Raw genomic sequence first — 23,175 nt, 5'->3', positions numbered from 1 at the left:
ACTTGGTGGGTGCTCAGAAAACGACTGCCAGTTTGTGACGACGTCACAACCGGACGCGGTATGACACCATCCGGATCCAAGCACGCGGCCGATGGGATTGCGTAATTAGGCCCAGGTTGGTGGCCTTATATACAAAGGTGAGGGTTGGGACCCGGTCCAGTGGCCTGGTCAACTTGGCAGACTAACCTGGTTACGTCTGCTTGTGTTGGCCAGTATGCGTATATGCCCTGTGCTTATACATGCCGGCCTCTGCTACAGTGTTAACACTGGCGTCGCTTCCAAAGAAACGGCTGAGACCGAGCCGCTGGGCTCACCCTGTGCATTCACAGACTTCCCACAGGTCTGCCACTGTCCAAGTGAAGAGCTTGGGTGACTTCCTTCGGCATCAATGGCAGACACTCTGGGAAAGGGAGACTTTCGGGAGTCTCTGGTGAACCTCTGCCAGGCTGATCGGACACACCTCTGCATAGAAATATACAGTAAAGCCGAGATGGCGGGAACCACGCGTCCCATTTTGTGCCATCGTGGAACGCAAAGGTGGAGTCCCACTAAGGACCGTGTTTTATTTTTTTATGCGATAGGAAAACTGTTAGGGCGGCGGCGGCGTCTGTGTGAAGCCTCCAGCTGCTAGGCGTTGTTTATGAAGATTTCCCTGTCTCCACCTACCACCTGTCAACCGTTCCCCTGTCTCCTTCCCCTCTGCACCTGTACAGGAGAGGTAGGAGAGGCCGGACGAAGAATGACTCAGCCGAAACTAAAGTGACTAAGAAAAAAATGCCGGAGGCAACCGCAGGCCTACGTGCTAAATATACAGCCTGCCGAGAAACTATGAGTGCAAAAACTAAGCTTGCGGGAGCTGCTGCTTCTCGATAATGCTCGGTATTAGTATCGCATACCCCGCCGGTGGCTGTGTTTGACGCAGCCACCTGCCAGTACAGTGCCGCATCGCATAACCGCTGCGTCTGTGCGCTGGCAGTGCCATGAAGAGTTACCGCGATCTAACCAAGTGACATGTTTTGCTTATAGCTTCGTAGTCGGAGTCGGGATAGAATCTGCATCGTAGTAGATTAAGGAGTGAAAGACAAATGGCTCAGAACAGGAACAGAATTAAAGGTGGATTAGAATGGCGCGTGCAAGAGGAATGCTACCGCGTTCCTTCCGCATCAGTCCAATCGACCGCCTCCGAATATATTTATTTCAACGAATGCCATATTTTAACCTTATACTTTGTTTTAACATTGTGTAGTAAAGAAGGAAGACAGTCATAAATATAAATAAAGCTGCGCTGCTGGCTACAACACAAGGCAAAGAAAAATAGGAGGGGACACTCAAGCTTCCCCTTAAGGGAATGACGCGAGAGCGTAATGGGTTAATTCTCATATATGCAGAAGGGCGATCTCTATTTTAAATTCATAGATTCCTGGGAGTGCACAGTATACCCCTCCTGGCGCAGTGGTGCAGCGGTTAACCGATGCGCCACTGCCCTGCCATGGCAGGTGCTACAGCGGTGGGCTTTGTGTGAATCAGGTTGCTCTTCCCAAGCGAACAATCATTCATTTAACTGCCACCTGCCACGGCGGGCAGTTTTCTCGCTATCCAGAGGGCAGGTTGTGATGGCGCCGCAAGGTCACGTGATCTAGGTGGCCTGCCTGACTCCTAGGTTGCTCCGTGGGGACCACTTGCCAGAGCCATGGCCGTGATTTTTCGTTCACAAAGCTGACGCCGAAAGCTGATTTTCTGTAGAACGGGGCTTTTAGAGGAGAGACAGCACAAGCGCGAAATTACAACTGTTAGTTACATCTCTCTGATAGTTTTTCTTTTGCCTGTATGGCCGTTCCTCAAGGTAATCGATGGTTTATAGCCTTTTCTTTCTTTTTTCTTAAAATACTGGTAAACCCTTTTTTGGTGTCGTGTGGCTTCCACCTAAGAAACACTCAGAGCGCGGCAAAGCAGGAGATGCACAATGTATACGTCTATTCCTGTACTATCTTGACAACTTTTCCGCTTGCTGCGCATACTGCGAGAAAGATATCCGCGTCTGACGCACGTTAGCAGAACCTGCAGACTCTTTGTTTCTAAACCGGAGTTTAGGACTAATTATTCGACTCTTCCATGCGTTCACGTAGTACACACTCCGAGGTGCTGACAGTATAGGGATGGTGCGCGCAGCACGGTTCAAAGGCAACTCAATGAAGGCAAAATATGTACAAAGCAGCGTAGCCTGCAAACACGATACCAGCGACTAGTAGAAGACGCGTGACATACACAGGTGCAATACGTGTTCGTCACAGCCGCGCCGTCCGAGCTGCTGATGAGCTGTAAGAGGATGAGGATGGATCGCTACCGTAGTGGACGACAAGTGTGAGTGAAGACGAGTGTCAAAACCATTATCCGCGCGCACACATATTGTTGTAGAGGACGGCACAGCCGAACAGCGCTCAGAAGGCGATGCCGGGACTGTATTTGGAAACGCTATACATTTATCATGAGATGAAATGAAGGTGAGAAAAGCGAATACAATAACGATTAGGACAATGACAAGATACAGGCAAGATATGAGCGTCGTTTGTGATCGAACGACGGCGGAGGTGGGTTGTATCAGTTCACCAAGAGATTTCACAGCGCTTAGGTTTGGCTCTTGGCGTTGAAACAAATGCGGACAGTCATCGTTGTTGCCGCGTAAAGTAGTGCCAGAACTCTTTCCAGTTATCCTAATTTAGCCTTCAAGGTATTATGCTATGCAGAGTTTTAGTGTATTACAGAATTTCATGCACTTTACTGAGCTGCATCACAGATGTGCCCGTGGACACAATGATAACTTAAATAACATTGCTTACTACCCCATCGCGGTGGCTCAGTGGATATGGTCCTCGGCTGCTGACCCGAAAGAAGCAGGTTCGATCCCGGCCGCGGCGGTCGAATTTCGATAGAGGCGAAATTCTAGAGGCCCCTGTACTGTGCGATGCCAGTGCACGTTAAGGAACCCCAGGTGGTCGAATTTCCGGAGACCTTCACTACGGCGTCCTCATAGCCTGAGTCGCTTTAGGACGTTAAACCCCCATAAACCAAGTAAACCGTTCCTTACCACTCTTTCTGAAATTCATTCTAATAACCATCGAAGTGCATGGCATTACCGATGCAATTGTTCTCTTCCCAGAGCAAAACTCGTAACACCGTCACTCGAGCCTAGCGAGCCCGTTGTGATGCTGTTTTCGTCACCTCTTTAATTCGATGATGGAAAACTCCAGGACATCGTTGTATAGCGCGGTGCCAGATTACACACTATGGGAAAGCTAGTGGGCAGAGCAGAAGCCTTCATTATAAGAGGCGGGAAACCGATCTGATCTTCACCACTGTATAGTGGAACTATTCTTAGGCCACGCTGTACAAAGTATATTGTAAACCACGGGCTGGTGCGACTGGCGTGATATCACCTTAAAAACCGTCATGCTGAATATGAACAACTCAAACATCCCTGATCACTGAATACTGAGATAGTAGTCTTGTTAATTTGCCTCATTCCGTAATTGTCTTCAGCTGTTCCTGGCCTTTGTTGCGTGCAGTACAAATCACCGCGAAGTTTCGATCTTGCTGTGACACACGAGAACTGCATTTCCGCCATTGTCACTTTTATAGACTTATCACTCGTATCAAATTTCCGCCTTCTCATTAATTTGGTTGTAACGAAGCTGCGCTGATCACGGGGGAGGTTACATGTGCCGATTCATGCATACTTGCCCAAGTATATGAAACAGTGCATAAAGGAAGAGGAGTGTGCAAGGCGCTGGGCAAGCTCTTTGCCGCCTTGTAGCCAGCGTTGTCAGCGCTTTGCCCTGTCCGGTTGTTTGTCCCGTCCCGGTTCGCGCCGGTTTACATTCTTGAGGTAATCACTGTTTCGTAGTTTTGTATGACCACTATCATCGTACAAAACGTTCAGGAGCTTCTGACCAACTGCGCTCACGTTGCAATATGTGGCGCGGATAATAGCGTGGCCTCGATCACACTTCGCGTAAAGAGGCTGCTTCTAAATAGGAGAGGAAAAAAACAAAAAAATATTCTGACATCTGAGCGCCATCTTTTCACCCGGGAAAAGAAATACGGTCGCAGTTGTCACGGCGCACACTTTTATTTATTTATTTATTTATTTATTTATTTATTTATTTATTTATTTATTTATTTATTTATTTATTTATTTATTTATTTATTTATTTATTTATTTATTTATTAGTACCTCAAAGGCCCCATTGAAGGGGTATTACATGAGGGGGGGGGGGTGGAATATTCAGCAGTACATTTCTTCCATAGACGATCTGAATGACGATGAGTCGATCTGATCCACGATGGCGTTTGGCAGGTCATTCCAGTCCCTTTCTGTATGAACGAAAAATGATGACAGATGCGCAGAAGTGCAGGCAGGTGGAGGGTAGACTGCCTTCCCGTGGTTTTTGTGCTTGGAGATGCGATGAGCGGGGCTGATAATAGAGTTCAGGCGCTCTCGAGTTTTTATATTCTGCGGAGCGTTCTAAATAGACAGCACTCTTTTTTTTTTTAAAGAAAACACCGAAAGAGTTTTTTCCTTAAATAACAAAAACATCAAACCAATTCTGTTCGGCGCTTGATGGCCTGATTCGCTTATATATGCATCAACAACAACTAGCGAGGGTCGTGCATCTTGCATTCAGGAAGCTAATATTTTTTTTTCTTCACGTGATTGAACCGGATGAAGAAGCGCGAACGCCGCTGCTACAAGGATGGTGCCGGACGAACGGAGCCGTAAGAATGAAAAGGCCTTTGCAAAAAGTGCCGGTCGCACAGATTTCTCGGTCACTTGAGCAGTGAGTCACGGATCGCAGCCGCCTTTAAGAGATAGCAGTGCCGCAGGCGAACAAGGAAGTCTTGCTCTCGTTCTGTACCCGGCCGCCCACCCGCGGCGTCGTTTACATAAGGTCACCAGAGACGAGGTCAAGCACAATTCGCCTTCACCATATATAGTATCCTCTTTCAGGCCCACTGCCTATATTCACAGACACGAATACGCGCATCACGAATCTTGCTAACGGTGCAGTATATGCCGCATATTCGACTAGCTTCCTCCTGAGTGTATTACTTACGTTTAGGCTTGTTATACAGCAGTTATGAGAAAAGAATTCTGAATACTGCCACTCGTGTTGATGATTGCCTCTTCGTTTTCGTTCAGTGATTTCGCACACTTATACGTGTCCTTGGTGCGTTCATGGATGCATATCTTCTGAGCGGCAATAGCAAGCATTACACGCATGCAGAGGCTAGCCATTACAAAAATTTCTTCAGACAGTGTATAGACTGTCCATGGACTTTCGTCCGTACGTTTTTAGATTTTCTGCGGACTAGTCTATAGACAATACAAATATTGCAGACAGTCTATAGACAATCTATAGATTTATGAACATGCGCTTTCCGTAGACTTCGGTCTATAGACTATGAATAGAGAAAAGGAAATATATCATGATGATGATGATGATGATTTTTTATGGTGCAAGGGCATCTATGGCCAAAGAGCGCATTGGCACAAGGTATTTTTTCAATCACTCAAGGTGGGGTCAACGACTCATTTACCAAGGATTTCACCCCAAATAAGCCGAGCACCAGGCTAGGAGAAAGCTTGTACCCATTATATCACCGGCGGGTACCCGGCGGCACTGGGGATCGAACCCCGCACCTACCGCATGCGAGGCGGGTGCTCAAACAGGAAATATATATATGAAGGCAATAGAGTCTATGGGAGTGTATATATATATTTTTATATAGGTTGCCTAGGAACAAAACGGCAGAAGGACGGAGAGTAAAATAAGATTTTAATTGACTGCAGCTACCTAATCAATGTTAGGGGCTAACAAAATCTGAAATCAATCAAAGCAGCTCAATACAGGAAGGCACAGCGCTTAATCCGAGGAGCAAGGAGGGCACAGAAAAGAACAGCCCGTTTGAGCGATGTTCAGGCCTCGTTGTTTTCATACGCGTGGAGACAGCGCAACCAGTGCCGCAGTTATCATCGTTCATTCGACCGGAACGTTCCAGTCAAGCCCATTGAATGGCTATCGCCTTTTGGCGTAGCCAATCTTCTGCACCCTTGTACTCGAACAGGAAGTTATCTCTTTCTATTATAGTGGAAAAAAAACAACAGCGCAAACTGGACGAAACACAAAGAGAGAAAAGACCACACACGCTGCGGAGTCGTTTTCTGACTGTGTTTCGTCGAGTTTGCGCTGTCTTTTTCCCAATTATGAATTGGCACCAGCACTCTCTTTCTGTCAGTCTGCACAGAGGAAACGGCAGTTTGAAAATTTCATAGCCCTAATTCCGTGGCCCGGTACCGAATAAAAATACGCGGTTAACGGATACAGCCGATGTTTAGTGCGTGATATCTTAACACTTTCCAATGAAATTAAAGACCGCTTCTTCTTCCCGGGTAAATAACGCTGCTGTCTGCGTCGTCACTGATGCAAAATGACATCAACAAAAGCTCGAGCGCTCGCCTGCTGGAATTTTATCTAGGTGCTTCGGGAAGCCGTGTTAAATAAAGATACCGTGGCGATACCTTCTCGTTTGGCAAGGGCGAATTCCCTTACAAAATCTTCTTTAGAATGTCTATAGGCAGACCGTAGACTTTTGTCTATAGAGTCGATAGACTCTATAGACGAATTCTAAATAACAGTCTATAATCATTACAAATCCTGTAGAGAGTCCATAGACAATCTATAGATTCATAACCATACACTTTTAGTAGACTTTTGTGTATAGACAAAAAGAAATATCTAACATAATCAATGGTTCGACGAAAGTTGGTCTGGTCAGGCATTGTATTAAAGAAAAAGGAATGCGGTCACTGACCATGTCATGAAATTCAAAGACGTTTCGGAACCTCGTACGGGTTCCTTGATCACTCATCAAGGAACCCGTACGATCAAGTGATCAAGAAACCCGTACGAGGTTCCGAAACGTCTTTGAATTTCATGACATGGTCAGTGACCGCATTCCTTTTTTCTTTAAAGAAATATCTATAGGGCGGCAATAGAGTCTATAAGAAGTCTATAGACTGTCTATAGACCATTTTTATAAGGAAAGCACGTCTGCCTATGCCTCCATTCTGCCCTTTAACAGCCGCATAAACATTATGTGTTCAGTTCCATTCACATGGCAGCCACGGTGACAAACAGCCTCAAATGCTGACATTTGAAGCACAGAAATTCGTTCAATATGGCGCTCGCTTTTTTCATGACAGTGTGACTCGGGTTTCTTCCCTTGTTTATCATAGAACGCTGTCATGAATCAGCTTGAGGGCCACTTTTTCAGTGCCATGCTTTAGCTGGCGATCGGTGCCAAATAGCGGCGCGCCATCCTGTCACCACCACTCACGAGTCGCCGCGCGTGGCATGCCCGCGGCACTTCGTTTCTTTTTCCTCCTTCTTTCCATCTTTTTCAGCGTGGTGCCTTTCCATGCGCGAAAGGAATGCATAATCGAGTCGCATATATCGCCCCGCTCGAAACTGCTGGGAAAGCAGGATGCGGATAACTGGAGCGGCTGAATGCGAATGTCCGCATTGAATACGCGCGTCGCGACGACCCGGTCTGCACCTACGCGAGGTCACTCGTATAGTGAGTCAGTCAGCGGAGGTCAGTTTGTTCTCTTCCATATCTGACTGCTACCTTTTGGTAGCGCGCTATTCCATGCGAACAAATGCTGTTTACAGTTTGTGTCGCATATCTAAAAACGTCAGCGTTGTTTCCTCTGTTTACGCGAACACGCTTGCGTGTGCTTCTGGGCCGTGAAGATGCAAGACATGAATTCATCTTCAGAGAGATGTACCTGACAGCTTAAGATGTGGATTGAAACAGCGGGTGAGCTGATATGCGTGAGACAGGTTGTATGTATAGATAGAAAGCGATTAGCCGCTTGCATGAGTTAAGCTCCACCGGGCTTCAAGTGTTTCTGGTCATCCGTTATTACTGCAGGTTGAGACAAAGCTCATGACATTAGCATCGAAAAGGAGCGTTCGTATGCCACATACCTCATGAAGATTCAGAGAGCTCAAGGCACTGGTCCCAAAGTAATTGAAAACCCGCAATGTAGACCTTTCGTCTGCCTCTTTCACCTCACCCTCTTCCCGCCGTCTTCCACTGTGCTGAGCTCCTCGTCAAGCCCACACTTCAAGACTTCATCACGAACGGCTCGCGCAGACGACGAAGACGTCACACCGAGGAGCGCTGGCCCGCACACAAGGTGAGCGGCTGCCGCTCCGGGCGCAGTTGGCGCACCACCTGTTCCTCCCCCGACCTTCCGCACTTCTCGGCGAGGCCCAAGGGTGAAGCGGAAGCGCCTTCACTGGCTTTTCGGCGATGACGCCCGTGTGTTACCCCGAACTTGAACGGTTCGTACGCATCCTTGACGGCAACGGGTGATGTACGGCCGCAACGACGAAGAAAAAAGGAATGAAGGTGCGCGCGCACTTCCACGTTTCCCTCTGCAATTTCTGCCCGGCGCCACCGCGCAACAGACCGCTAGTAGGGGCTCGCCTGTCGCCGCGCACAGGCCTCGTCTGGCGAGGATATCGCGAGACGGAACGAGTTTAGGAACGAGTCTTCCCTTACAGAAATTGCTTTAGAAACTCTATAGACTGTCCGTAGGCTTCTGTCTGTAAAGTCTATAGACTCTCTATAGACAAAGCCTAGAGAAAAGTCTATAGGAAAAACAGTCTGTAGACAATCTATAGATTTAAGGCCATACACTTTTAGTAGGCTTTTTTATATAGAGACTCTGAATAGACAAAAATAAATATCTATAGAAATGCAATAGAGTCTATAAGAAGTCCATAGACTGTCTAAAAACCATTTTTACTAGGGTTGGCCCTCCTTTGGCGTACCGGAGTGCTTGCTGCATGAGCTGGGATCTCGGACCTTACAATTTCCTAACCCCTTCCAGGAGACAAACGTGTGCCTGCTGCTGGCCTGTGATACCGTGAAATGACGTAATTATAAGGAGCAGTCGTAACAAATTACAGTTACAGAAGCCTAGTTGATTCCACGCTGGCAGCTAATGTCTTTATATTCTACGCGTAGTCACGTGTGGTTAGAGCACCGCGAGGTAAAACATGAAATAAGCGAAGCATTTTTGCTCCAATTTCATTTGTGTTCTCTCGTGATGAGGACCATCTTTTTATATATTATTATCGTAGGTCGGCACCTTTTCGACTAACAGCCAGCAAACTCCGCTATATCTTTAGACGAAATAACAGTTGCTTCAGTGCCCCCCCCCCCCCCCCAATCTTTTTCCATTTTTTTTTTCATGTACCGGCTTAGTGTCGTTGTGCATCCGCAAAATGAGTGTACTCGCTACCCCATTATTAGCAGAAGCAGCGCATGCGTTTTTGACCCCATAAATTGCCGCCTATTTAATATCAGGGTAAATGCTACGAGGCGGCTTAAACGTAATAATGCCTTACAAAGCCCCCGCCAAGAATGTATAAAAATGCAAAGACCGTAAAGAACGACTTTGTTCCGCTCTTTCTTCTTGCTATCCAGTCGTATATATGCGTACAAACATACAAGCGCTAGCCTGCAGGTTATGCGAGCGCCACTTTGAGGCTATTCCAACTCGCCTTCCGGAGTCAAAATCTTTTCGGTGCGTACTGAAATGAGCTCCGTAAAAAGACCTTCTTCTCAACACTCTCTGCACTCTACGTCGAGGCTCCGAGAAGCTGTCGGCGTGTTTTCCTAGAGGAAATGCTGCTTGTCGTAAATCAGCATGGACCCAAACGACTTTAAGAACAGCACAACAATTATGGCTCTTCTTTCGTGCCTATTGCGTCTATTCTCTGTGCTTACTTTTTAATTTTTGTTTATTTTTATCACTGCAAGTCGTTTGCGAGGGGTTTACGAGCTTACAAGTGGACACTCTATGTTACATTTGCGCGGCCCACATTTAGCAGGACCCAAAAGGAATCCGTAGAAGAGTATTGAAAAAAATAATAATAATTAGGCCTTGATTTATGGGGAGGCCAGGTTTTAAATCGAGGTCAATGGGTTGAGGTGGTCGAAACACCGATCCTCCTGCTCGCGACGAATGCCTTCCACACCCGGTCCTGTGGCAACGGGGCGTGAGCTGTTTATTTAGACGCCCCACTCTTTACGTTTTTTGCCGGCCATGTCGTTCCGTGAGGGCATAGCTGGACAGCACGTTATATATAGGTCGTTGAACCGTGTCCTCCCTTACCTTGTCTACTTTTCTTGTTGTTTTCTATTACTTTTCGTGAAGCTTTTTTTTTCGTGGTCTAAAAACGCGCGCATGTCCGCGCCCTTACTTTATTTTTTTTTATTACTGTTTACCGGTTTCTTCGCAAGCGCAAACAGGTCAAGCGCACGGACGATAGCCTCCGGCGGAAACACTCTCGTTGGGTGGCCGGGGTACAAGCCGTTAGCGCGGCGATAATGGCCGCGCTTAAGGCTGGTGCGCGCAGCAGCCAGGTTTCGCTGTGGACCCCGAAACGGGTACAACGAGGTTGCGTCATGAAAGTATGCCGGCTGGGCTATACATACTGTTGTTATATGCGTGTAACAGTATCTGACCTCCATCGAAACACATTTCGGTCGGCGGTTTTTTTACTACTTGCGCCACTGCGCCGGTTAGGTGTCTTTCCAGGCAACTCGTATATACTCACCTTTCCTTATTTCTTTTTACGGACCATCGTAAGCACGTAGCGAGAGGGTCGTCTGGCGAGAACGTAATTGCCAGTATGTAACTGACCAGGGCTTAATCCTGCTCCCGAAGGCTTGCGAGATGATTTGCATAGCTTGTATAGCCTGATAACACTAGCAGACTTCAGCGATATATGAGAGCTGTCGGTTCTGCTGAAAACCACCTATGGGTTCGAACCCGACCGCGGCGGCTGCGTTTTTATGGAGGAAAAACGACAAGGCGCCCGTGTGCTGTGCGATGTCAGTGCACGTTAAAGATCCCCATGTGGCCGAAATTATTCCGAAGTCCTCCACTACGGCACCTCTTTCTTCATTTCTTCTTTCACTCCCCCCTTTATCCCTTCCCTTACGGCGTGGTTCAGGTGTCCAACGATATATGAGACAGTTGCAGCGCCATTTCCTCTCCCCCAAAACCAATTATTATTATTATTATTATTGACGGTGCCCTCGACGAAACACATTAGCTCACAAATATGCTACAGTAATTAAAAAGTAACGGATAATTTTTTTCTGACCTCTAATTAAGTGAAAAATCGTTTAATGCAACCATTGTGAAATGCACATTGAGAGAACCTTTTTCTTTTAATGCGAAATCGCTTAGTTTGCCAAATTTTAGAGAGACGGGAAAAAGTAGGGAATGTGATAATGAGGACGTAAAAATCAGCTCTTGACAACAAGCTAGAGCTCACTTAAAGCGGCTACACTTGCTCCGTGTGCTTCCTTCCTTGCACCGATTTGGAATTTGCGGAGTTTTTAAAATTATTTTTAGCTAAGGCCAAAACTTGCGATAGTTGGACGAAACTTCTCATGTGCTTCATAACTAGCGAATTTTCAGTTATCTAGCTCTTATGATCCAGTTTCTGAAGATTAGACTTGATGTAAAGCACATTTTGAGCATCCTGCATTTAACTGTATTTGTTGTCCAATTCAAGGTAAGGCGTAGGGACCGTCAACGTGTAGTAGCCTACCGGACTGCTCGGAATTTATAAATTATTAATTTGTCGTGAATCAACCGGCATGAGTATTGTGTAAATACCACCTGCAACTAGCTCTTTTTTGGCGTGAAGGGAGTCAATTGCATAAGTGTGGTTGTGGAAAAAAGGGCTGCAAAACCAGAACAACCACATGTGACCTGCGAGATTATCCACAAGCAAAACTTCTTCACCGCTCTGAGGGTGTCACTTGTAAAATTCTGCTTTCCTAGGGACAAGTATACAGAGGCCAGACGGGGCGGTGTATTTACATATGTCTGAACTAACATCAGAATTCCTTGAATCTAACCCTGTCCATCAATTTAGGTAACCAATGCTGAAAGTGAAAATCATGTTTCACGTTGTTCTAAAATATGGGGTTTTCTTGTTCAAGCACACAGAGCGGCAGACACGAGAGATTTGTGCGGCATAGCATATAAAGGAAACGAAGCTATGTGTCTGCCAACCATTGGTCTTGCTACGTGATAAAGGATCCATTATAACTGTCAGCAACAAATTAAAATGCAAACAATGCGAAAACAAGAATTTTTAAACACGACCAGCTAAATGAGAATACGTAAGCCGGGGAAAGCTGAATACTAGCGCAGGTTAATTAAGCCTATAGAATGCGTGAAGGCTGTCGTTTAGAACTGTTTCCTTTCCAGGAGCTTTTATATTTGTGTTTTTGTGTCGGCACTGCAGTTCTCTTGTTCGCGTTTCATTTGTTACTGAGAGTACCTTGATTTCAAATAGTAATACGAACGTTTGGCTTTCGTGTTGTTTTTTTCCTGTTCATTCGCCACCCAATTGTCATATGTGTACACCACCGTTCTCGTTAAAAAGTTATTTTGAGTCAGCGCTCGTCCTGCGCATCTCTCCCTCATGTCCACATCCTTCGCGCTGTTGCTTGACAGTGAGTCACCAACCCGCTTGTCTATAGCTACTGTGTTGAAGAACTATAGCTCATTTTATCGTCTTAGTGATTGCAAAGCACACTGGCGTTCCTAAGTTCACCGGTAGGAGCATGACAACTGCTACATTTTATCATGCCGTCTTATTGAATACAAAGCACACTGACTTTTCCTAAAGGCATCTTTGCAACATAGATAAAATTTAGCCTTCAACCGTACCAAATCCAAGTGAGGTCGATAAGTTTCAATGTGCACCATTGAGAAACGAATAATAGATTCGCTTATGCACTATCTTGCATTCACAAGCAGGGGTTAACTGTTATGCCAGAAGCGTACGCTTGCTAGCACATGCTAATTGAGTGACGGTTCTCTCTAATGAACCGCAAACACTTTTCCGAATACAGGACACAAATTTTGCAGGTACCCGCAAGAGGTGACAAGTTCTTTTCCGCGAAGCATACGGGAGACTTACACCGAGATATACCCAGTACATTACGAAGCGTCAGGCTCCAGTACTTGCTCTCACCACGTGGCCTACCTATATCCACTCCTTCAGAGAATTGTCCTTCGGCCTGGACCTCAAAAAAGAATTTTTTTTTCGCCCGGCCTCGACAGAGACAAGACCCAGTAGTTGGAAGGCGTGAACACGGACGCTCGATAAGATGCTGTGGGATTTCCTGCTTTTACTCATCAATAATGCTCTGGGCCCATACGCAAGAGCCCAGTGGTATTGATTTGATTGTAGAAGCGAGAAAGAACATTTATGTTTTCGTTCTCCCTCAGCGGCATCTGTGAGTGCTCACTCTCAAGCCATAAAATAATATTCGTCGTCAAGCAGCGTACACCATTGACCGATGTAAATTAATGGGTTTATTATCCCCAACGTCGACCTGATGGAAGCGATAAGGCTACGAAGGGAAGCCACGTGAATACCTGAAACATTCGCCGTATAAGAATACTCGGTCCTGATCCGAGGCTCCGAGCCAGGCACCACCGTCCTACAAAGACAGTGTTAAACCAGGCTTTTTTCTAAACTACGAACGTTCGAGAAAGGCTCACACTTAACTTTCGTTTGTCGTCGTACAACTGCGTTCATGTGAATACCAGTGGAAATTGATTAATTGTTTAAACTCTACTCCACTTCGGCAAATTACCCCCGGACGGATTAAACTAAATGTCAGCGACGCATACTTCGATGCCGAGATACCCCCGCCTTCCGGGCAGCGGAAAGATCCCCGTGAACTCCAAGCAAGGGCTGTCCCCTGATAGCGAGAATTTTCGCACGGTCGCTGCTTTGTAGCGCGAAGAGAATGAAAATAAAATAAAATAGACCTAGAGAAAACAATCAAAGGTGCGGGGTGGGGGGGGGGGGGGATATTGAGAGGGCAGTGCAGCGCCGCCAGTACAAATTGAAGACCCCGATCCGAAGTTATACCGCAACCTTGTTATCGCAGTACCCACGCAGTTTCTAGGTCACACACACACTGTGTTCGCCGCTTCCTTCGCGGCCATCGCGCGCGCAAGGTTCCTGCCCAGCACTGTCGTCCCTAATATATCGCCCGCGCACGCGAAACTCGATCCTGCAGTTACGCCTCCTCGGAGAGGATCGGCACGCGCTGCTTTGTAGCAGCGTTGCTGTGAGCGGCGATGCCGCTCGCTTCAGCTCGCAAACTGCTCCCGCTGTTGCCTCCACCTTTCGTGGCGCCGGCCTCCGGCGCGCTCAGCGGGCGAGCTTTGTAATTGCCCGAGAGTGGCGGCGTCCTCGTCTAACGCCTGCAATCTAAGAGGACGCGCGTGCGTACGGAAGGGGTTGGTTGGCCGCCGCTGTGCCCCGACTGTGCATGCGTTCGTGATTCCGGCCTTATACCACGTGCACGCTGCCGCGTTCGTTTGGCGAAGCGCAGTCTTAGTGGGGAGCGGTGCCTACGCCGCGGGGAGGACTGCCGGTTCCCGAAGAGGAGGGTGGAAGGCAGTGCGGGCGGGGATTCCTAGGCAGTAGAGAGAAGCGGTGGGAGGACGGAAGGGGGATACCAATCGTACCGCCAGGCGTCGCTTGAGGAAGAAGTGATGGTGGCAATTACACTAATCATTAACGCGCCACCAGAGAGCAGCCTTTAACAACTTCATGTCGCGGTTGTTTTCTTGATGCATGCGATGCGTGTACAGCTTTCTCGTTACTGCCGCTTGGCGGGAGGTAACGGTGCTGTTAGAAAAGAGCCGCTCTGAAAGAAAGGGAGAAAGAGCGCTCTGCCCAGCTAACCCCGCAGATGATTCGTCGTCCGACTTGCTCTGTCTCCTGATTGTTATTAGGAGCCGACATCGCTACAATCACGGCGGATTAAGTACGCAATTTCGTCGTCAGGGGCGTTCCTTGTCGCTTTCATATGACGATGGAGATTGCAAAGCTTTATCAAATGCAGAGTCATTGGACTGCTGGTAGGCTTGAGACCAGGCGGGAAGGCGTTTTCCTCTGGAAACTTGCAGCAATTTTGCGCTAAGACTCACCGCGAAGTGAGAGAGAGGGGGGGGGGGGGGGAATTGTGAAAAACGAAGCGAAGACGAGCATCTTGTAGTCGCTTACGCAACTCGTTTATCTTTTGGAGAGCCGCGTTTCTGACAATACTTAATAACACCACTACGTATCGGCAACGATTTGTCGCACTGAACTCAGGAGATTCCAATTTCGCTCTCAGTGCACTTAATTACACCGCGGCAAACAATGCTTCAATTTGCCTGCCGGGAAGATCATCATTTTCCAAGAAGCAAACAGACCAAAAGAGACTTTACCAGAAGCTGCGAACCACAGCCCCTGCTGCCTCCAAATTGGCCCCGCACCCAGCCACGCATAAAATGTTTCGCAGCGACTCGAGCGCTACACTCGGCGGGCGCACGTGCGTTTGGCGCATCCCGTGAATCCGTGTGAGCTTCACGCGCTGTGCAGACAGTCGGCAGACAGCGAGGCGGCGCGCGCGCACCGGGTGGCCTGCAGGGAAATGCTGTGGTCCGTTACGGAGCCGCGGGAGCCCGTTTCCTCCATCCGTACCGCGGTTTCCCCATCATTTGCCTGCTGCTGGATCGTGACTGAGCGGCAGTGCGAGAACTTGCGCGCTGAAAATGCGTGCGGGCATAAACCGTGCGGCCGTCACGTGGCACTGGAGGTCACGTGACGGCACTCTACTCGTACACTACAGCTGCAGTATCGTGTGCGCACTGCGGGCGCTTCTCTTTGCGGAAGACGGTAATTTTCGAGCAAACGAAGCAATGCAAACGATGCAAGGAAAAGGAGGCACTCTTTAATAATCCCTTGATATCATGTTTCAGAGAGGGCAGGTAAATGGATTTTTTAGCAACACAAAGTTAACAAGGGAGAGGGAGGCCTCAGGGTGCTAGCTAGCCAACGTTTCGACAAGAGCAGTTGTCTCCTTTTGGTCGAAGCGTTCATCATAGGCGATGTTTAAATAGGGTTTCAATCCGAGGAGGAAACCCAGGTGAGGGAAAGAGGATATGAAATGGGAAAGATGTTAGGATGGTGAGCGTGAACTTGAAAAATCTTGTCCATGTAGGATAGTTGTTAATCATCCTTAGCAGCCATCCTGGCTGGACAAGATTTTCAAGTTCACGTTCCCTATCCTAACAGCCTTCCCACTTTATCGCTTACGTTGCGATATGGACAAAACACATTGGAATAAAAAACTTCACCATCTACTAACCGAGTATTTATTGGCAAAAAACACGGAATACAGGCTATGGGCAGAGGAGAGGCGTCCAACGCATAACGCGAAGAGACGCAAGGGTCATACGTCTCGAGCCGACAGATAAAGTGTATCCCGTTTTTTTTTTTTAATGAACCCTCAGTTGATAGGCAACATTAGTCGTGTATTTTCATCACAAGCGATTCTTTTCTGTCGGGCTGTAAAATATGATTCCAAACAAACTTGTCCACCTATCCGCTTTTGGCAACCTGCACAAACCAGCTTCCCCTTCTTCGGTTGTTTATCTATATTCAAATGTCGTTCGCTTTTGACGCATAATCTACCAACCGGTCAAAAACACGTGACCTCTTGGCATGGGCCGCTGGCTGCCGCTGCTTGCGTACGCGGTCATTTCGGTGCGGAATAGCGAATAATCCTAACCAACACTCATTTTAATTTCAGCAGCGAAAGTGCGTAAACCGTGGTCACCTTTTGATCTGTCCAACCGTTACAAATGGCTCCTTCCTTTTCATTCTGCTTTCGTCCGACAGCCTTTTTACGCGGGTGGACCGAAATAAGACAAACAAAATGGCGCTGCTGCAGCGGTCATTCATAAGCCTCGGTATCGAAGCCTTTCTCGAAGACGGCAAGTGATTTGTAACTGTGACGATGCACTAACGGAGCGCGCCTTGCAGATAGCGTGCGTGTATGTAATCTAGCCCATGCGATTCCTGTCCAGGCGGGTCTCGATCGGACTTTAAAGCTCTTACCCGACGAATAAGATAGCGGATTTTTGGTTCACAAAAAGTTAAAAGGTAAAGGAAGCTGTACATGTGAAAAGCAACTGAAAGGTATTTTCTTTCAGCTTCGCGTTGCGGTTGCGTACGTGCTCGCCACTTTTAAATGGACTAAATAAAGATCTATGAGCGTGTTTCGAACATATGTACATGAAAGTGTATGGGCACGTAATGCTATGCAGACTAGTTTGTGGAGGAGGTTCATACACTTGCATGAAGACTTTTTTTGATTGTTTGTTTGACAAGTTAGAGCTCTTAACTTAGATATGAAGAAAATGCCACCGCCAAAAATGTAAAAAAAATCGTTTTTTTCCCCTCCCAGCGTATTTTCTGTTAGGGGCCAAAGAGCACTCCAAGCGATTACCAACGGAACACCCATTTTTCATTTCACTAGGCAGAACGTTGTGCGTGCCGGAGAATTATTACTCCAGGGTTAATCTGCAGTATAAAATTAAACGCATTCGGAAATACTTTGGTCTGAGTCAGCATTGGATATTAGTGTGCTTTGATCGACAGCAACTCAATGGACATTTCCTCAAGAGAAGCACACACCGAAGTAGTTGTCCAGGTTATCGTAAGAATATTCGTGAAAGCACTAAAACAGTCCGTGGCATGCCCACTCTGGTATGTGCTGGATTACTAACTTAAGTATAAAACCGGAGCCTGATACTGAAAGTTCGAGAGACACTGCATAAATTTTGCTGCCATAGGCTACTGTGACGAGCACCAGACCATAGCAACGCCCTTGTCAAAACAACACTTGTGAACAGTGGCGAAACAACGACAGTGCTCGCGCTTTGGTTGCGTTACTTCATGGGCTATGTTGCATACACACAACGCTGCATCTCCAGCTTTCTTGAAAAGTGCGTGTAAACGAGTCCGACGAACTTCTCGTGCTTCTAAGGAAGCGAACGTTTTACGAAACCTGTGGGTGATTGCGGGCTTCACCTTCTCCCGTGCTGACTTGTTTGGTCCCATTGTTGTTGTTTTCTCGACATGATAAAGTGAAAAGAGGGATCTATGGAAACCAAAGTTGACCATACCTAACTTCAAACGTCCAGAAGAAAAAAAAATGCAGACGGATCATACCAATCTTTCTAGCTAATCGTTGAGCTGAAGAAGACTGCTTTCGCGCAGCAATTGAGCTGACTGGTGCTTTCACAATAATTATAGGCAGACATCTACTAAATTCGCAATACGGCTCGTCATTAAATCTAGAAGGTCTTCTCGACGTAGCCGCCCCTTCTTCTTTAAAGCCTTTCGATTACATCACAAAGGGGAGAATCCGCTTGACATCAGACACGACTAAACCGCCGTGTGCGCCGCAACACGACGTGCCATCAGAGTAACACGTCCTTGCACACATAACCTTCCCTTTCATCCGAGTCCGTTACACTCTAACTGAACAGTCCGTTGACCATGAGCTACGACCAAGCAACTGGCGTCTTCTGGGCGAAACCTATTATTTGGCCAGAAGCAGTCCTGCCTTCAGCTAAACGGGAGCTTGGTTACGCACCCTAACCGATGCACACCCACCGATCAGAGCTAGCGGGCCCGCCACAGCCGCGTACACGGTCGCAATGGGACGTGTCATTACGAGGGAGCCAGGGCGGGCGGAAAGAAGGCATACACAGCCGTGGCCGACACGCTGTCTGCCGCTACGGCGGCCGCCGAGGACGTGTCACCCGCTCCGCGCGCCAGAAAGGCGAAGCCCGAGGAACGAGCCGGCCAAGAAGCCCCGCAGGGGAGCGTTGCCTGGCCGCAGGGCGTTTCCGCGGGTCGTGCGTGCGACCTGCCGGTGTCGCGTCACACGCGCCTCCTCGGCCGAGAAGTGGGGAGAGAACGTAAATGAACCCAGCGTCGCCGCCGTCTTCCGGACGAGACACCGCCACTCCGCATCAACCCTCTCTGCCTGCTCCTCCGTTTCGGCCTCTCGCGACGCGTTCTGCCCGGCGTGCCTTGCTTATTTGTTTTGCCTCGCTTCATCGCCGCTTGACAGCGCGAGCAAGGTCCCGCCGCAGCCGCACCTTCTCAGGTGCCGTCAGCGAGGTCGTTCCGATGCTCGAAGCGCGCTCCTCTGTCTCAATACGTGTTGCGGCGCCGGTGAAGCATTTCGGCGCCTTCTCAAGAAGAGCGGCTTGTGAGCAGTCGCGCCCTGGCTGCGGGAAGCTTCGCTGATGGTAGAAAAGGCTAATGGCGCGTGAACAGTAGTGAAGACATATAATGTGTAATTGAGGTTGTCGTATAGGAGTGGCTTAGTAAGATAAAAAAATTTGTGCAATGATGCAAAAAGGGTGAACAGGGAGGTTTCCATACACAGAAAGGTATGACCGTGCGCAGGGCCTCAGGCCAAACACTCTGGCCGCCGTCGTAGGAACATGGTATTAGTGAAAGTTATGTGATTGATTGACGAAGGGAATTGAAGTGATTGGACGTCAACGATCGTAATAATGAAAACGCGCAAATGCTTGCCTTCTTCTTTGTATTTATTTTTTATATGAAGGTGCGGCCAGAAATCACGAAACGTTGTTCGAGTATCTTTGTGAAGCTGTTTCTTGAGTGCGTCGGGCTTTCTTGATTGTGCACTTCTTTCCAAACTCCATGCGCACCTTCTTTTTTTTTCGTTTGTTGTCACGTTCTGTATGAACCGTCATCATTCTTGTTGACCTGTGTTTTGTTTCTTTCCAAGTAGACAATTTTTACGCTTTACTTGAGCAGTAATCCACTGCTAAGTGACCTGGTTGACAGAGGGCATCGGACGAACTTGAATTGTACGTTCTGGTGGACATTGCGCTCAGAAATCGGATTAACGCCGTTGGTAAGAAGGGATAAAAAGCTAATGAAGGAGCGTTTATTATTGTTCTCATTCAGCACGTCATATCTAACTTTTTGCGTATGCGGTCGCATAGTTTTGAGTGAGCTGTTAATGAGGACGTGAGATTTATCTAATGATTACTCTTATGCTTGAATGGTCAGTGATGGGGCCTCATCCAAGTCAAGGCTTGCTTTTTAATATTACTGTCTGATTTTTTTCCAACAAAAAAAAAACGCGAATCCTGCAGTAAAACCCTAATGTCCGCCTCTGGAAATGAACTGAGGCCTCGCAAGGTACTTGTAGCGGTGCATTGTTCATAATAAGAGATAATGAAAGGTGACAGTAGGTGACAAAGCTTTTCCTGAGAAATGCGCACATATAAACAAAGAAACCTTCCTCATAAGCAAAATGAGTTCATTCATCAAAGATGCAGTATTCAGCAAGATTAGACGTTATTATGCACTTGTGACAAAAGCGTTATTTAACTTTTGAAGCGGCAAAAGAATAAGTAGTTATCGCGGCTTAAGACCGCGGCTACAGCTAGCCTGCTAGCATCGTAGCGAGACCTCAGAGAGTTTCATATCGCAACAAGTCTTATATCATCTAATAACTAAACAGCCGGATATGCAGTATTCGAAGTGATATCGGAGTATTCAATGCCCAGGTCACAGAAAATTATGGGTATCGATTTCTCACGTGCCTAGACGAACAAGTGCACAGTAGTACTCCCTGCGAAACTCTAAAAAAATGCGAGCATACATGTTGGTGGCAATCTTTCTAGTGATATAAAATTGATTTTTTCACATCTGAGCAACGCAGGTGATTCTCACCTGCACTCAGCAGCACACTCTGCAGATGTTTCTGCCGGCCAAAGGTAGCGCCATTAAAAGGCACCTTTTAGATGTGTGAACTTGCTAAATGACCCTGAAAACTGCCACAAATCAGCGAAGCTGATCCTACTACAGGTAAAAATATCATCGTTCATAGGGTACATACTGCTGGCATGAAAGCAGGCTCCTTATGCTGCAGCATCTGTGCATTGTAAGGACACATTGTGATATAAGCACTGTTCCAATAACTGCGATCCTAGTCAAGTAAGGATGGGGTCTTTTGCTTCGGCAAAGCATGGGTTGCACTTACCTTGGTCGCCTTGGCCTTCGGTCGGCGCGGGGGCGAGTATCCACTGTGCTCGGGAGCCGGGCTCGCATCACGCCAGCGCTCTCCTTCAGGCGTCATCAGATCGGCAGGCACGTCGTACGACAATCCAAGTCGGCCAGTGAGCGCGCGCGTCAAAGCGCGCGCTCGGGGAAATTACCGGAGACGACAGAACCAATACGTCAGACGAGGACGGGGACAACCACGAACTGCGGCACCGGCTGTCCGCAGGTCTCGGCGCACGACACCCGAAGCCACATCGCAGGGAAGCTGCCTTTCTTCGATTCAGGCCCGGTTGCTGATGCTGAGGCTGTGTGCCGCTGATCCTCCTAGCCTGTTCTCCGCTCTTTCTGCGCCTTGGGGGCAATACCGAAAGTGGTCTCCGAAGGCCGGAGAGTGACACACGGGCCCGCTGGTATGTACGTAGGAGCGCGACCGGCACACGGACACCTCGGCGAGACCGTCTCACGGCGTGGGTCCCGTTACGAGACTAGTACTGCCGCCACGGCACAACGCCAGAGGTGTGCGGGGAGCATTTTGACTCTGTCGAGATGCGGCCGGCTCGGTGAGTTCTCCGGGATCCTCTCTCCTCCGGCGGTGCCCTCTCTCTTTTCTTTCTCCTTCGCCTCGCCTGCGGTCCATCGCGCACTCTCTCAGCCTCTCCCCCTCTCCTTCTGTTGGTCCCTCTCCTTGTGTTGTGGGCTGCTGCTCCTAGCGCGGCCGCAAAGGAAAACAAGGGACGCGCGCGCTGCCGACGCTGCTGCTGGCGGTGCTGCGAGGGGAACAGAACCAACAAGCCCGTGAACACAGTGAATACTATCATCCCCCCCGTAGCCGGCCGCTCTCTCCACGGCCTCCCCGAAAAAGAGCCGCCGCCGGTACGAGTCGGTGCTTCACTGCTATTCGTCGTAGTAGTCGGCGCTTCGAGACTCTCCGAGGCAAATCATGCTTCTTTTAAGCTGTTTTCTGTGCTTTTCCATGTCTCCTTTCTTTGTGCCTTCATTCGCTTCTGTACTGAAGTGCCGGGTTTCGTCGCTCGCCGGTCGTTTCGTGCGCTTGTTCCCGTTCTCTCCCCGTTGTCGGCTTTCATCAACGACGAGGCGCATTCCGCCCGGCGGTTGTCAGCGGCTGCACCGCCACCGCGCGAGGGACTCGACGGCAAATTGCACGTGGTCCTTGCGCCGAGGGGCGGGGCGTTTCTGGCATGCCGTGTACTTCGCGCCTCGCGAATGACGTCCCTGTGGGGCCCGCTGTGTGCGTTAATGCTCCCTTCTTTTGTGCCTGCTCCGCAGTACGTGTTTCTTTCCAGCCGGAGATGATGGCTGCGTAATTTTTTTTTTTTTCAAAATGCCCCAAAAGAAGGTTCGGCGGAGATGCTCTATCGCAGCAGTACGGATTGTTCACAAACCATTGTATAAGCATAGGGAGTATACGTGAGTTGATGTTCTAGTTTAAAGAAGCAGAAATCGATGTGGGCACGGGCGATACGCGCGAAATGCACTGAAGATATATCAAGATTTTTTTCTGGAATGACGGAGCGGGTACAAAATTAGTTCTGCAGATGCCTACATTGCGTAATGAGGTCAGGAAGTTTGATGGGTTAGGGCACATGGCAGAGATTTTTGGTGTACCTTTTTCCTGCGATGGACGTTACAGTACGCATCCTCTTCAGTCGTTTTGCAGTTTGTAATATTCTGCAAGTCTTTCTTCAGAGGCAATTTATTTATTCCTTTTTGATACTGTCATTCTTATCTGAGGCCATGGCGGGCAAGTAAACGAAATGGGGAAAAAATGAATAGTTCAAACTGTGCTCACACGGAGTACCTGCGAATAGTCAAACTTAAAAAGAAAGTGATGTTAGTATCTGGGGCATCTACTTACCATAGAAAGATTGACTCAAGATAAAAAATATTAATTAACGGGCCATCAGCATTTATCCGCAGGTACTTACAGCATTTGGCAGTTTGACTTCTTCGCATGATCGAGAGATATATATTTTTTTACATCGTAATACGAGATAACAGTGTCCTTTTTTGTGCTCCACATTCAGTCCCGACCGCTACGGCCGCGTTTCTATAGAGGCGAAATGCAGAACGCGCTCAT

General features: G+C 48.1%; 1 protein-coding gene across 1 annotated transcript in view; it reads right to left on the bottom strand.

Annotated features, from left to right (window-relative positions):
* The window catches only part of LOC144093740 (uncharacterized), an 80,712-nt gene extending 59,117 nt beyond the window's left edge, over positions 1-21,595 (bottom strand). Inside the window, exon 1 of the mRNA XM_077627419.1 lies at positions 21,058-21,595. Coding sequence (XP_077483545.1) covers positions 21,058-21,153 — 96 coding nt within the window. The 5' untranslated portion in view covers positions 21,154-21,595. The remainder of the gene's footprint in view (positions 1-21,057) is intronic.
* Between the last annotated feature and the right edge of the window lie 1,580 nt (positions 21,596-23,175).

The sequence above is a fragment of the Amblyomma americanum genome, chromosome 6 (genome assembly GCF_052857255.1).
Source record: "Amblyomma americanum isolate KBUSLIRL-KWMA chromosome 6, ASM5285725v1, whole genome shotgun sequence".
NCBI classification, from domain to species: Eukaryota; Metazoa; Arthropoda; class Arachnida; order Ixodida; family Ixodidae; genus Amblyomma; species Amblyomma americanum.
This window is presented reverse-complemented; position numbering and strand designations above follow the sequence as displayed.